The sequence below is a fragment of the Sminthopsis crassicaudata genome, chromosome 1, assembly GCF_048593235.1.
Source record: "Sminthopsis crassicaudata isolate SCR6 chromosome 1, ASM4859323v1, whole genome shotgun sequence".
NCBI lineage: Eukaryota > Metazoa > Chordata > Mammalia > Dasyuromorphia > Dasyuridae > Sminthopsis > Sminthopsis crassicaudata.
In genome coordinates, this window is record NC_133617.1 from 276775311 (window position 1) to 276792202 (window position 16892).

General features: G+C 34.2%; 1 protein-coding gene across 12 annotated transcripts in view; it reads left to right on the forward strand.

Moving 5' to 3' along the window:
- Positions 1-16892, forward strand: part of C1H8orf34 (chromosome 1 C8orf34 homolog) — a 391674-nt gene that overhangs the window by 357298 nt on the left and 17484 nt on the right. For all 12 annotated transcript variants that reach the window (XM_074278849.1, XM_074278851.1, XM_074278841.1 and 9 more), the window contains one exon: positions 7840-7933. In XM_074278849.1, the coding sequence (XP_074134950.1) occupies positions 7840-7933 (94 nt within the window). The remainder of the gene's footprint in view (positions 1-7839; positions 7934-16892) is intronic.

The window sequence follows — 16892 nt, forward strand, 5'->3', positions numbered from 1 at the left end:
TTGGGAAGGAGCTGATTGCAATCAGGGCCTGTCTGTCTGCAAATGGATATATATGGTCATATCAAATGTGACTTTGCTACAGAAATATTACTAAAAGGTTTTAATTTTTAATGTATTTATAAGTTTAGGACATAAATAGGAAAACAAGTAATAAAATGCTAAATACTGTAGTAAATGTTTTAAGTGCTAAATTTATTTTGAGTAATTGTTTATTCTTCAAAATTTCATTTTTCATTCCTAAAAATTCAAAAAAGTTTTTATTTCTTCGCAAGCTTGTGCCCATAAGCCCACCTTCTATGTTTAGGCCAGATAATAACCTCTTACTTAACTAAAATGAATGAGACCATCTAAAAGGAATTGTCATGAATTCATCCTCCAAAACTCCTCATATCTCCACACATTTTTCCTGCTTTTCTTTTTGCCTTAGGAAAAGTTATCTGTTTATTGAATTCCTTTGATGTGTACCCTTGATCCATCCTTTGCCAACTGTTTCAGTACATAAATCTAACTCTTAACATATACTGCTTCCCACCTGCCTCTCCTACACCTTCATTCTTAACTTGTTTTCTACTAAATCTTTCCCATTTGTTTACAAATATTCCTATTAGTCAGCTAGCTAGTACTTATTAAGCATCTTCCATGTACTAGACATGGGGATATAAAGAAAAGTTTCTTCTATCCTATTTAGTTACCATTCTATCTCCTCTCCTTCATTGTCAAATGTCAAGAAAAAAAAAAACAGTGTATAACTTCTTCAGCCCCATCAAATCTAGTTTCTTCTCCTACCTCTGAAATTCCTGCCTTAAATTATGCCAGTTACTTCCTTATTAATTAATGCCCTTTTTAGCCTTCATCCTCTTTGAACTTTAGGCATCTTTCAACACTCTTGATCAATCCTGCCTTCTGTGAAGAATTTTCTTCTTTTGCTTTCCAGTGGAATGAAAGGTCTGGAAAGTCCTACATTACTACAAAACCTCCTTATAAGTGTAATGATGGATTATATATGTCTATTACTGGAAGTCCTGCCTAGACAAGTACAGAGAAGTTCAACATCAGAAGACTGGTCACCAGATGGTAGATTACTTTTATAGCCATAGCAAATTATGAAAACTGAATTGCTAAATGTTGTAGAGGTTGTAATCTGTATCGGTGGTTATTATGAAATCATGGATTCCTGAAGTATGAGTTATTTGTTGTAAGACAAATCTCTAAAATTCTAAGTTGCAGAACAGATGCTAATCTGTTGTCCTTGTAGAGAAAGTTCCTCACTCAAATCTTCCCATTCTGATGAAGTCATGATTCTAGTTTAAAAGAAAAAGTTTTTGTATAAATGGAATATCCCATTATAGGATTCTGTCATAAGGGCAGAGACCCTATGTCATCTAAATCATTTGTCTCTCCCATTGCCTAAAAAAATGATATATATACAGCAATTACTTAATACATGATTGTTAGACTGAATTAAAAAATTCTAGAAGGCTGGATAGCACTGGCCTTAGATTACAGAAGTATTATGTAAAAACACTCAGCCTAATGAGGTTTAGTATACTAGTTTGCTTCTAAAAAATGTTTGTTCTATTAAGAATCACTTAATCAAAAAGATGGGAGTCTAGGTAATTTGAGCCAGAAGGTCTTAGATTTATTTTAAAGCCTTATTTGTTTTCCTACCTTGTTTATTCTAGGAAAATGCAGAATGTGAAGGGACAGATAGGAATTCAGAGTAGCTCTGTTTGAATTCAAGCTATTTAGTAGCTATAGGATCCAAGCAAACCATTTAAGTTCCATAGATCTTAGTTTTCTCATTTTTAAAGTTATTAGATTAGATGATCTCTTAAAGTCATTTTCTATTTCTAAATTTTGCTCCTGTGATTTGTTTATGTTATATTAAATACAAGTGGAGATTTATCATCTTTGTCCCATTAATCTGATATCCATCTTGAAATGTTAAGATATTAAAAAAGCAAATCTTAATAAATGTAAGCAACTATTACATGCAAGACATTATATTACGCATTATGGATATACTATCTGCATTGGATTAAAAAATTAAAAAATGAAAGTTTTTGCCCTTAAGGAACTTAAATTTTATTAGATGGGAAATACAACATGTACACATTTAAGTATAGCAGTGATGAGGTGGGGGTATTGATCAGGTTTTTCCAACACTTCCTAACTGCCTGTATTGACTACTATTATCTCTTTGCTCACATAGGTTTTACAGAATAAACACTTTCATTTTCTTTCTTCTTTATGCTAACCTGAGCCCTTATTCAGAGAGACAGTATTTTATAAACTACCTCAACTTTTAGATTTATCTCTTATCTTTTCTCTGGGGACATTTGCCCCTCAGTTACCTTCTCCCAACTGTGTTCTTAATAATGATGAGAAAATGTGGATGGTTTATACTGTTTATAAAGAAAAACAAAGAAAGGTAAATAGACTTCTCCACTAACCAGATGGAAAGGTTTCAGATCCCATGAAAACGATCAAGTGTATAGATAGGATTACTATCTTGAGGGTCTTTTGTCCAAAAGTCTTTCAGCAGAATAGTTTTTGTCTAGATGTACTCAGTGTCCCAAATGGTCCAATTCTTTGTGGAGTTTTCCTTTGCTTGATTTGTTTTCCTAGTTTCACAAGATTTCTATAAGTTATTTCTCTATAAATTCAAGTATTTTCTACTCTTCCTCTTAGAGTTCATCTCCTGTATTCATTGAGTTTACTTTTAAAAGTCACCCAGTGTCATGTGATGTCATTCTTTATCCTATGACCTTACTTTCTGATTCACTGAAGGGATTCATTTGCATTTCATAGAGGTTTCATTTGTACCTCACTAAGGTGTACTATTTGTATTGGATGCATTTTTTACAATTAGTTTAATGCCTCCTTATCTGTCCCCTTTTTATAATTTGGTTTGTGTGAGGGAGGAACAACTCTTTCTTTTGTATAGTACAAGATAAATTGAGTAAAGAGGGAAAAAATAAACAAATATATCAGTCTGGAGATCAGAGAAGGCTTTACAGACATAGAACCAAAAACTACCTTTAAAAGAAAGTGAAGTTCCTTGTGGTTAAGGTAAGAAGGTTCTATTCCCCAAGTATATGAAGAATGGCATATGTAAATACACAGAAGTAGGATGGAAAAGTGTGAGTTTGGGGAAATGGCAGATTTGGGACAAGTTTGTTCCAGTTTGGCTAGAATGTAAAAATTCATATTATAAACAAAGGCTGAAAAAGTAACAGTAAGACAAATTGTGAAGGGCCCTCAATGTAAAGGAGTTTTATTATTCTTATTGTTATTGTTATTATTATTATTATTGTTGTTGTTGTTGTTGTTGTCCTCTGGGAAATAACAAGCTACTGAAGATGTCTGAGTATGTTTTGCCCTGGCAGGTCTAGCTCAATTTTTTTTTTTTAATTTTAGGAATACTAGGGAAGTGAGAAGTATAATGTCATAGCAAAAAAAAATTTTTTCTGAATAGTGATAAGATCATATTTCTATCAGAGAAGTTTTGATAAAGACACACTAAATTTATCTATAGGAGAATCTCTTGCATCAGTTTGGACCAAAATTTCAGAGACTAAAGACAATGGTCCCTTTTATTCAGACTACCCCTTGAGTATGTAACTGAAGAATTACATAGGTAAGTAGAACAAATTCAGAGGTTTTAATAGTTAGCCCTGTTTCAGGTAGTCATTTTTTGATTGATCAGTTGTTGACAGTTCAGTTGTCTATGTTCAGGCAATAAGTAACATAATACTTAAAAATTAGAAAGAATCAGTTTGTTTATCCCGTCTTTCCATAAATTCTCAATCAAAAATCCTATCTCAGTGCAATAGGGGAGTAACCCATATAGGCCTATGCCTTTAGAAGATAGATTGCTGTGGCAGCTGTGTGCAATATAAGTTGGAGAGGATAAAAACTAAATGCTGGGAAATCAATTAAAAAACTTTTAGAAAATTCCAGGAAGTGATGAGAACCTCAATAAAGGCAGTAACCATATAAGTCAAAGTGGAGAGAAATGTATGGATAACAAAATGTTGTGAAGAGAGAATCAGTAAGTCTTGACAAGTGATTGAATATGAGGAAAGGGAAAAAGTTAAGTTCATTCCCATTGTGTATTTGGCTGACAGAAATGATGGTAGGAATCTCAACAGAAATGGGGGAGTTTGAAGGAGGGGTACATGTTGAATTTGAGATCTTGGCAAAACATCCAGATGAATCTGTATCTGCAACAAAAGTTAGTGATGAATCCCCATGATGTTTGAACTGTTGTTCAGCATAGATATTATAGATGGATATAGGAATTTGGGAGTAATCTTCAGGAAAATGATCACTGCACTCATGGTAGCTGATGGGATTTCCAGAGGAGCACATGAAGAGATAAAAGACCCAGAAAAGAAGTTTGGGACATACCCCAAAAAGGGGGCAGAAAATGGTTTTGAAAGGGAGTGATGTCAACTAATTAGGAGAACCAAGAGACAATAGTGTTCTGGAAAACAAAGGAAAGAAAGAGTATCTAGAAGAAAAGAGTGGACAAAAATATAGAAGACTTGAGACAAAATTATCAGATTTAGCAGTTGAGATCCCTTGTAGTTTTCAAGAAGATCATTGTCATAATTAGAATTAAAACAGAAATAGGTAGCTACAATTAGTTTTGCTAGATATAAACTATTCAAGTGCAAAAATTTTAGGAAAGAAAGTCATCTTCAACTTCTTTGGTGATACAAATGCCTGCTTGATTGTATTTAAAGCCTGTGAATTAACTCTCTATGAGGATTGACAAATGCCAACATTAAAACAACAAAAAACACAGACATTATTGGAGAGTAGAATAATGTGCTGACTCGGGAATATAAATCACTCATATGATTTTCATTAACTGTAATTCACAGTGATTAAGGAAAAAAGTCTAATGAACTACAGTGAATTGAGTGCTAGACCTTCAGTCAATAAGGACTGGCTTTAAAGTCTACCTCTGACATTTTCTAGCTGTGTGACCATAGACAATGTGTTTATCCACACTGAGCCCCAGTTTCCCTATCTTTAAAACTGGGCTAATAGTACCTGTTGTCCCTCTCTATGGGTTTTTGTGAGGTTTATTTGAAATAATATTTAGTGTTGCCAAAGTCTATGGCTAAGGTACTTTATATACATTAAAGTACTATATTGATACTGATTCTTTTTTTTTTAAACTTTTTTTTTGTTCTTATTAATAGTATCCTCTTTAAAAGAAATCCATGGGAATATCAGCCAAAAGTCTTTGAAAGTTTACGTTTATAATCTTTCACAGCTTAAGACTGTCCCAGAACAATTTTTTAGTAAGTTAGCAAAGATTAACATGTCAGCTGTTAAGTTTTTTAAAAATGTTCACAATTTTAGCTCTATGACCCCTATCACAAAGAATTACAAGTTGTCCGCTGATCTGAGTTGTTGCACACATGCAGTCCCGCCTGTTGGCATGGTGAGCACAAGCAGGTGTGTTGTATTACTTGTTCTGTTCAAGGGTGAATTGAAGTAAAATATTTAAAAATTATCAATAGAAAGAGTTTCATCATGTTTTTAAAACCAATAATTCAATGCTCAGAAAAATCCTTCCCAGCCTACAGATTTCAGACATTTAATATTTCCTTTTGTACTTTATGTAACCCACTACAAAACAGAGAAAAGCTGAATGTTGCTTATCTCTTTAGGAGCAAAGCCATTGCAGCTGGAAAAAAATCTCTACTATTGCCTAATATCTTTAGTTAGGATAAGAAGAGGCATAGAACAGATTTATGTTATGTCTTTTCTGGTACAAGAAAGCCTTAGTGTTTAAGTTCAAAGGCTAAATAGCTCACAATGATTTATCTTTTATGTAAAATTTTGTTTTCATGATCACTTCAAACCTATCTATTCCCAAGAAGGTTTAAGTTTGATTTCATCAAAGAGAAAATGCACAGAATAACAAAGAAACAAAAACCAAAACAAAACAAAACTTCAAATATTCTATTCTTGAAAGTCATAACAAGTGAAAGTGATTTTATTTTTATTTACAAAAAAAAAAAATTACTTTCAAAATCAAGGTTCTTCTTCACCCTTTTATTCATCTACCACAATGATACACAGCATTAGTGTAAAAGTATATTGGAAGGAACATCTGACACATTTCTATTAAGTGTCCTAAATTATGAATTAAACAGAGTAAAAAAAAAAATCAGAAACATGAAAATAAACATTAGGTCAAATGTCAAGATTATAATTTCCTGAAGAAGGAGGTTATGTCATGTGTTTCTTTGGTATCTAGCAGGAATTCAATTTATTGTGGGAACTTATCATTATTTATGTCTGATGGATAATTTAGAGGAAGAGAAATATATTTAGATTTGGGCTAGAACAAATTACCTATGAAATTCTTTGAATGAACAAATGCAAAAGCATTTAAGCAATTACTATATTTAAGACAATGGAAATATTAGGTACAAAAAGCAAGAATAACTCTGCACTTAAAGAGCATTCTAATTGGGGAAGACAACACATTTGGGGTGGGGGTGAGGTGGCCAGGATGGCTTGTGTTAGTCAACATGGTTAAAACAAGAAGTAGAAAATATGAGGGCGTGGCACTATGGTAGATCTGAGTCAGGTTCACCAAACAGATGACTAGGGGCTCAGGGTAGATTTGGAGTTCCATGGGAAACAGTGGTTGGGAAGTAGGACTCTGACATGAATATTGTTGGGAAGAAGCATTGGGGCACGTCTGAGCTGAGGTTATTATGGTGAATGTGTGACCAATCACAATCCCTAGAGTATATGGAGTGCTAGTCAGAGATGGAAGTCCAGGCTTATAGAATAAAGAAGAGATTCTGGGGTATTCATTTGACTAGCCTGTGTTCAACTTCCAAATGAAGGCCCCCAAGAGAACTCATAGCAGAAGGGAGCCAGAGGAGCAGAGGGATGTTCCGAGTGAGAAGACAGCTGAATCATAACAGCAAAATTTGGTCAGTCAGAAGCACAGCCAGAAGAAGAATTAATTAAGAAAATAATCCATAAGGTACTGGATGTACTAAAAGACATGCACAGCTGAAAACATCTCACATCTTTCCCTAGTCATTCTTTCTTTTATTCTACAGATTCTCATGCCCTGGAATAACATAATCATGGACATTTTGAGCTCCAAGATAGAGAAGAGCTCATAATGATCTAACACAAACAGATTCACTGAATGTGAAAAATTGAACTTTTGCTCAGATTTTCCTGAACCCCTTGACATCATTACCTTATATAATCTGACTCTATCAAACCTATTTACCAAAACCTACTGGTCCCCAATATAAAGTTTTTTCTCCATTGAGTGTACTCTTTTCCAAAAAGGCTATACAAGATTCCATTGTAAAACCATAAAAATAATTTTCCTATATTTTCTAAATTTCTAAATTTTCCAACTCCTTGAAAATAGTGTATTTTTTTTCTATGACTTTATATTCCTCTATTGCACTTGATACATTAATAGGGGCTCAAAAATATTTAGTGAATTGGAAAAAAAAAAGAATTCATTCTGGCTGTTTCTAAAACAGAAACATGGAACTCATTTATAAGGGAGTTTCTTTATGGAATTAGCACTATTACACTTCTACAGTGAGTAACAAGAAGGACATAAAATATTAATTCAGGAAATGCACATAGAATATTTTAATCCCTATAGTAAGGCTTTAAATTTCATTAAAAGATAAACTCAAAGAGGAAAACAACCCAGAGTGATGTGAAAGTAAAGCATGGAGTGTTTGGCTCATGCAACCTATTCACCCATATGCACAATTGGTCCGCCTGTACATTTGTATCTAATATGAATTCACTTTCTCACAGGAGGATTCTTTAAAGAATTTGCAGCTTGTTCATCAACCATGGATTTTACCAAGTGACACAGAAAGTGAAGGACTTGAAGCAGAGCAAGATAAATGTGAGTAGAGACTATGATTTGTTGACAAAAGGCACATTGCCTGAGGAAATGTATTTCTTAGGGCCATTACACTGGGCTACTGAGTAAATTTGCACACATGCAGATGCATAATACATAATAATATGCATATGTATATGCCTATGCATGTATATACATATATACCTATAAACAAATGCTTATGGGCATTAACACACATACAAGTTCCCCCCAAACAATGAACAAACTTATTTGGGTCCTATAAATCTCGATTCCATGAAGTTTTAGTTGTGGTTTCAGGTTCATCCATACCTATGAATTAGCTTTCTGGAAAATCACCAACCTCAAAAATGGAATTTTTCTACCTCCTCCACTAATGCCTATAATGTAGTTGCATGAAAAGTGAATCTGTAAAATCTGTAATCTGTAAAAACATTTTAATGGGATGGTGAAGATATATTATGATTATTAAAGGATCTTAAAATACAACAGTTCTCAAATATTAAAAGAATAATTAAAGTGAATCATGTTGGTCTGATGACCAAGCCAAAGAATTAACTTGAGATAGGCATTATTGTCCTGAGGTCACAAAATAAATACATATTGCCACCAGGAAAAGAGCCCAAGTCTCCTGATTTTTTATCTATTCAAAGAATATCATCAAGAAGTAGTTCTTACTGGATTTTTAAAAATGAAGATTATTCTAAACAGTAGTCCTGTTTTCGGTGGTATGCATCAGAAAATGCACTGTTACATAGATGGGCTCAGTTGTCCTAGTTTACAAAACTATTTTAAAAATAGCCTTTAAAATAAAGCATCTAAATTAAAGTCAGCATCAACAGCATCCTGCTGAAGAATGAAAATTAAACATAATAGTCTGATTATTTTGTTAAAGATAATGAAATAAATCACATTGAATTGGAAATTCATCTCTTTCCCAAGTCCTTAAAGCCAAAATCTCAGTTGCATAACATAATAGGATATAGTGATGGCAAGAGGCAGCATAGTATGTGGTTAGAATGCCAGATTTGTAGTCAGGAAGACTAGGATTAGAATCTTGCTTCTATTTTATACTAATTATATGACCAAAAGCAAATCACTTAACCTCTTAATGTCCCATGCATTTGAAGAATGTTTATTTGTTTTTGCTGAGGCAATTGGGGCTAAGTGACTTGCCCAGAGTCATACAGCTAGGAAGTGTTAAATGTCTGAGATCAGATTTGAACTCGTCTTCCTGGTTTTTTATCCACCATCTAGCTGCCCCTCAAAGAATATATTAAAGTGAAGTTGCATTGGTTGAGAGATTTTCCATAATAGGTATTCTTTGCACTAATGAAATCACAAATTTAGACTCACCCCCTATCCTTCTACATATATACGTAATTACACCCACACACATATGCACATACACACAAACTCTCCAAAACAATTAGCAAACTTGATTAGAAAACATGTAAAGACAAACAGCACATCAATGCATATTTATGCACATATATCTGTATATATGTATGTACAGGGATACTATACTTGTGATATGATGTGTGTGTGATGACATAATATAGAGATCTTTATCTCTACTCTGTAATTCAGTATATGATAGCTTCCTCAACTTTTTTCATTATGTACTCTTCTCCAAAATAATTTTCCTATATTTTCTAAATTTCTAAATTTTCTTTTCCCCATTCCTTTCCATTAATTTTCCCTCCCTCCCTCCTTTCATTGCTTCCTTCCTTCCTTGCTTCCTCTCTTCCTTCCTTCCTCCCTTCCTCCCACCTTTCCTTCCTTCCTTCTTTCTTCCCTTTCTTCCTTTCTTTCTTTTTTCTTTTAAAATAGCCAAGATAATAATTTGTAATTAAAATATAAAATACTTGTCAGATTAATCTAGCAAAAGATTTATTGTTTAATATAATTTTAATGTTGATTTAACATGTATATATACATACACATAGACACTCCAATATATAAGCTTACTCAAGGACCTGTCAGTCACTATAAAGTAGGTCGCTCTTGTACTAACTTAACTGTAGACCCAGAACCAAGATGGTTTGATCTCAGCAGTATTGTGCAGGGAGGTGACATTTGAGAACAGTAAATTATTTGAAAGAAAAATCAGATTTAAAAATAATTATGTGGTAATAACAGCCATCTGGAGTTGGAATGCTAGTGCTATGGCCAAACCCCCAACTTAGAGCAAAAAGTGCTGTAAAATAGTGGCCATCAACAGCCAGGTGCTGGAACATCTGTACAATGAAAAGCCACCAAGAGGCCTGGCATCCAGACCATTTCTATGTCTTGGTGTCTATGGTTTTACAACAGCTGGCAAGATGTGGATGTATGATCTGCCTTTTCTTTTTCCCAGAGGAAAGTAATAAAGGACACATAAATCTGCATGGACCCTGTACATTTGATTTAGAGGCCTATGAGTTCAAAATTTATGAGTGTGGGCTGAAGAGGTAGAGAATTCATCTCTTCAACAGTAACACCTGTTCTTTGACACAGATTTTTATAAATTGTATTTGGGCAGTGTTTACAGCATTCTTTGACTTCTTTTGAGGCAACACCACCCAGGTGTAAAGATGTTCTTATGGTTTATCTGGATCTTTTCAGAGAAGTTTTCACCTCTTTTTTTTTTTTCTCTTTGTATCATATATAGTAAAAGTAAGTGAAAGAATGTTTAGAGTGTTTTTTTTAATCCCAAGATTTTTTATATTTATAAGATATGGTAAAAATATATATATCTGTGACCATTATACAGGAAAAATAAACTTGTATAACTATAATCCAACTAAATAAAGCTCTAAAATTAACTCAGAAAGAGTAGCTTTCATAAGATTTTAGAGCTAGAAAGATGACTAGAGATCTGATACTCTAATCTTCTTGGAAATGGAAACTTAAAGAGATTACATAATTAAACCAAAACCACATAGCTATTATACATAGAGCTCAGAATAAAACCTAAGGCTTCTAATTCCTAGGTCACCAGACCTTCCATTCTAGCATGCTATCTTCTTCCAGGAGCTCTTATTATTTATTATCTCTGAATCCATCTCTGTCTCTGTCGCTCTGTGTAAATGTGTCTGTCTCTTCTTCTCTCCCTCCCTCCTTCCTCTCTCTCCCTTTTTTTCTTCCCTCCCTCTCTTCTCTCTCCTCTTCCTCCTTCTCTCTCTCTCTCTCTCTCTCTCTCTCTCTCTCTCTCTCTCTCTCTCTCTCTCTCTCTCTCTCTCTCTCTCTCTCTCTCCATATATATATATATATATATATATATATATATATATATATATATAGTGTATATGTATATGTGTATTTGTGTGTACAAAATAAAAATATATTTTCAATTTAACAAACATTTATTTACTGCTTATACTAGTCAATGCAAGTGATGGGAATGTGGAAAAAAAAAAGGAAGATAGACCTTGATTTGAAAAAGCTTATATTTTACTGGAAGTTTCGACTATGTACACATAAAAATAAATGCTAATTATACACAAAGGAAATTAAACAGGAGAAGAATGCTCATACCTGGAGAGATAAAAATTTAAAAATAACCTTTTCCTGAAGGAGATGGCATCTAGGCTGTACACTGAAAAGAAGTGAGGGAGCCTGCAATTCACTGGTGAAGGGGGATTGCATTCCTCGTGTTAACTGTCATTCCTAGGCAAATAAATGCTTGTGGGAAGAAATGGAATCTCATAGATGGGGGACAGCTAGCAGGACAGTTTGGTGGAAATAGAAAAAGTGTGTGAGAGAATAATATGAAATAAAAGTAGATAGGCAAGCAAGATTCTTATTTTTAACTGTGGAATTTACGAGGCCTTTTACATATGATAACTTATGGATCTTCACACAACCAGGTTAGGGGGGTATTATTATGACCTTATTTTATATTAGAGGAAATAGACTAAGTCACAGGACAGTTAAATCCCTTATCCAGGATAAAGCTATTAAGTATCTGAGGCCAGATCTGAACTTGTCTTTCTCACCCTAAAAAGTAGGACCACTTTCTATCTACTGAGTCACCTAGATTCCTTACATCGTGGAAGATTTTAATTGCCAAGATGAATTCATCATATCATGTCATATAATAGATAGTAATGCAAAATAATATAGCATATTGTATTGTCTATTTTCAGAGATCATGTGACTTATCCAAGTAATACAAAATTCAGTGTGAGAATTAGCATATGTACCCAGGTCTTATGACTTCAATCAAAATTCTCTTTCCACACATCATACTGCTTATGAGAAAATTGTTCACTAGATTTTAAATGTTAATGTTGGGTGAAATTTTAAAATATAACTGCTTCCTGGAAATGTCACTGGATATACAGATGACACTTGGTGGTTTCCAAAACAAAATGACATATTTTAAATAGATAAAAAAAATAGCAAAATGTAACTGTACAATAATAAAATTTAGTTCCAAAGTTTATAGTAATTTTATTTGCTGAGATTATGGATTTGAAAGTGTATTTCTAACTAATCTTTACTATTTACATTATTCCAATCATATATGTGGTGGATAAACAATTCTTCTTTCCTTTATTTTACTATTGATAACTTTATACTCCTTGGAAAACTATGTTGAACATATCAATTTAACCTCTCTAAATTTAATTCAACAAGGGTAATTTAAATTTATGTCCCCTCTCTGTTTTACCAATAATTTATTTAAAAAATTTAAAACAAACATCATTATGGATTGATTCAGTCCCTAAAGTTCCTCTGTCTTTCCAGATAAATAGAATCATAAACCTAAAAATTATGTTTTGTTCAGTTATACCTGACTCTTTTAACCCTTTTGGGGTTTTTCTTGGCAATAATATTGAAGTGGCTGCTATTTCCTGCACCAAGTCATTTTATAGATGAAAAATGCAGGGAAACAGTGTTAAATGACTTACCCAGGTTCATATAGCTAGAAAATATCTGAGGACTGATTTGAATTCAGAAGGATGAGTCCTCCTGTCTCCAGATCTGGCACTCTATCCAATGTACATTTAGCTGATCAAAAACTGAAAACAGAGCTCACCTATCCCAACTCTTCCTTTTTTTTTTTTTTTTCCCCCCCTGAGGCTGGGGTTAAGTGACTTGCCCAGGGTCACACATCTAGGAAATGTTAAGTGTCTGAGACCAGATTTAAACTCGAGTCCTCCTGAAATCAAGGCTGGTGCTCTATCCACTGCGCCCCCAACTCTTCCTTTTAAAGAAAAAGTCACTGAGGCTCAGAGGACATAAGTGATTCAATATCAAGTTTAGCAACAGAGTAAGGATGAGTCAGGTCACAAATCAGTGTTACCAAATCCTTTAGAAAGATTGTATTGATTTTTGCCTGATTGTTGGTCCCTAGCTGTATATTCTGTTCCTATTAGAATATATGCTATTTAAGGGTAGGTACTTTCTAAGTTTTTATCTCAGAATTTAGCACATTGTTTGGCACAAAGAAGGCACTTAGTAAATAAATAAATAAATCATCCATTCATCCATCCATTCATTCATTCATTCATTCAATTAATCATTCTTTTTTTCCCTTTGTTAACTTTGTCTTCATACTCTCACAGAATCCATTCTTCCCTCACTATGAATCACCATGAATCCTCACTAAATAAGATGATTTTTTTTTTAATCACAAGAAACACAAAATTGGATAAGGCATTTTCAAGAACCCCAAAGTAAGATAAATAAAGAAAACATGGTAGTTACAAAATTGATACTCTTGTGTTTTACTATGGGAAAATACGCACACATTTCTTCAAAGCTCAAATCATTTTAACTAGTTTGTAAAGATGGGTAAAGTTAAGTGGCTCAAGAAATAGAATTCTTGGCTTAGAATCAAGAAGACCTGAGTTCAAATCCAGCCTTTGACACTTACTAGCTGTATAATGGGTAAGTTGCTTAACCCTGTTTGCCTCAGTTTCCTAATTTGTAAATGAACTAGAGAAGGAAATAGCAAACCACTCCATTATTTTTGCCAAGAAAACCCAAATGTTGTCATGAAGAGCAAGACATAACTGAACAAAATTTTATAAAAGGAAGTTGAAGAAAATTTTAATTTGATTTTTTAAAAAATTTAAACAAATTAAAGAATCTTTCCCAAACAGAATACCAGAGGAACTATATATCATGATTCATTAGAATGAATGGTGTATTTGGAGTCAAGAACTGAGTTCTGTTGAGATTTACAACTTGTATACCTTTTCTCAAATCACTTTACCTTTTGGGGTTTGTTTCATTATATATAAAATGAAGACATTTGGTTTGATGACCTTTAACCTCCCTTCTAGTTCTAAATCTATTATGTTTTGTCATTACTCATATTGGTGGTTCTAGGTTTGTTTGGAAGGACTAGTGTCCCAGAAGCTGAAAAATAAAACAGCAGTGATTAAAAAAAAAAAAAAAAATCTAGGGGCAGCTAGGTGCCCCAGTGGATGGGCCTAAAGTCAGGAGGACCTCAATTCAAATCCAACCTCAAACATTTAATACCTTAGCAAAAAATAAAATAAATTAAAATAAAAAATAAGGGGGCCGCTAGGTGGCGCTGTGGATAGAGCACAAGCCCTGAATTCAGGAGGACCTGAGTTCAATCTGATCTCAGACACTTAACACTTTTAGCTGTGTGACCCTGGGAAAGTCACTTAACCCCAGCCTCAGAAAAATTTAAAAAAAAAAAATAAATAAATAAATAAATATTTTTAAAACTACCTAAAATCCATGCCCTTCAGCTCCCAGGATTTTGCAACTTTTCTGCAATGTGAAATTGTACTCCAAAATGATCTAGGGAACAGGATTAGAATTCCATAGGAAATGTCCTAAACCATAGTGAAGACAGAACTAATAGAAATAGATCTAGAAAGACTTGAAACTTAGGAAAGAATCACACAGAAAATTTCAACTTGGAAGTGAGCAAGCTAGCACATCTGGAGGCAAATAATTGGAAACACAGATTTTTTATTTATTTATTTATTTATTTTTTTTAGTGGAAGGAAAGAAGCTTGGAAGCAGTAATTCCTCAGAGACAATTGTATAATAGAATGAGAAGACAGGGATTTTCCAGCATTTTCCTTTTAAAAAATGCAACATGGTTTTCAGCTTGCTTACAAAGAATGAGGTCTTTACCAAAATAGTCAAGTTGATAGTAAAAATGTCTTCCAGAGCAGAATTCTACTGTTTTATTTGCCACTTTAGTCTATAGATGACAGTGATGTTTTGGTTGTCTGTGAGATAGTCTACCAAAGACTATACCTAAGATTTGATTTTTTTTGGGGGGGGGAATGTTTAAATTTATAAAAAGTACATTCAAACTTTTCCTCCTATTCTGTAGGAGCTGAAAGCTTTGAATAAAAGTTTCACTCCTTTTCCTACAGTCTCCTCTTATTTTTTCAAATCACCCCATTTTCCCAAGGGTTGAATGATGGCAAATAGACAATGGATTTATAAGAATCTTTTCACAATAAATTAATATAACAGGTTTTTACAGTTAGGAGTGGGCTTTTAGATTATGTAATTCATCTCTCTCATTTTATAGATGAGGAAACTGAGGTTCTGACAATTTGCATAGGTGCTCAGAAACAGAATCAGGAATAAAATCCCTGCCCCTAATTCATTTTGCATCTGCTGTTTCCACACCTAGTTTCTGATTCATGAGGACAGAAGTCAGATTGCAAAGGCTTAAGTGAATCAGAGAAGAGAAAGCAGAAGCAATGAGTATAGTCAGTCTTATCTAAGAGTTTATATGATAAGACATGCTGGAAGATAATATGAGGGGATGGTATCTCCAATGGAAAGAAATTCTCATACAGGTATAAACTAGATCAGATGATTGTTTTCATGATTCTAACTGAGCTTAAGTTTCTTCTTTTGGATTCTCTTCTCTCACCCAGGCATAAGGCAAGAGTAGTCTGTGGGCATAGTTCACCTCCTGTTTAACTGAGTTATGACACTGAGAATTATGAAGTAGGGAAGGAAGGAAGGAAGGAAGGAAGGAAGGAAGGAAGGAAGGAAGGAAGGAAGGAAGGAAGGAAGGAAGGAAGGAAGGAAGGAAGGAAGGAAGGAAGGAAGGAAGGAAGGAAGGAAGGAAGGAAGGAAGGAAGGAAGGAAGGAAAGAAGGAAGGAAGGAAGGAAGGAAGGAAGGAAGGAAGGAAGGAAGGAAGGAAGGAAGGAAGGAAGGAAGGAAGGAAGGAAGGAAGGAAGGAAGGAAGGAAGGAAGGAAGGAAGGAAGGAAGGAAGGAAGGAAGGAAGGAAGGAAGGAAGGAAGGAAGGAAGGAAGGAAGGAAGGAAGGAAGAGAGGGAGAGTGGGAAGGAGGAGCTGTTGTCCAACTATAATTGACAGGTTGAGTCCCAGTGGGGCAGCTGCTATAATACTCACAAGTTGTTGTTTACCCTTCCTTCTCAAAGGGGGACCAATGATCTGGAGGTGGATGTCTTGACTTGTATAGGAATTGCATTTAAGTGTGGGAGGGCTGTGCAAAGTCACCAGTTTCAACCTCTCCTCCAAAGCTGTCTGCGTCTAGTAACAAGAAATAAATCAGGATGACTGAAGTCTTGAAAAACTAGGGTTATTCAAACACCCTTTAGATAGTTACAAGCTATGTGAAAGTAACCTTGGAAAGGAAGAAGGTAAAAAATATTCATTAATCACCAGGCTATGTGCTAAGTGCCTTATATGTGTGGTGTTGTTTGTCCTTTGTTCTTGAAAGCAACTGGGAGGCCATGCAGTGACTTGCAAATGAATTTGCTTTAAGTGAGGGTGAGTTATGCAAAGTCTCCAGCATTCTGTATCCAGTGGATAAATACAGATCAGTATGACGACATGGCCCTGGAAGTAGTGAGAAACCTTCCCCTTTTTAAACTAAAGTCTTTAACAAGTGTCAGTTTGATTGTGACAATGCCCAAGGATAGGTAAGAAATGAGGCACAGAATGGCTTTTTTAAAAATCTAGGTAGGAAAAAAAAAAAAAATCTTCAAAGGAAAGACCCTCTGGGTTTCTGGC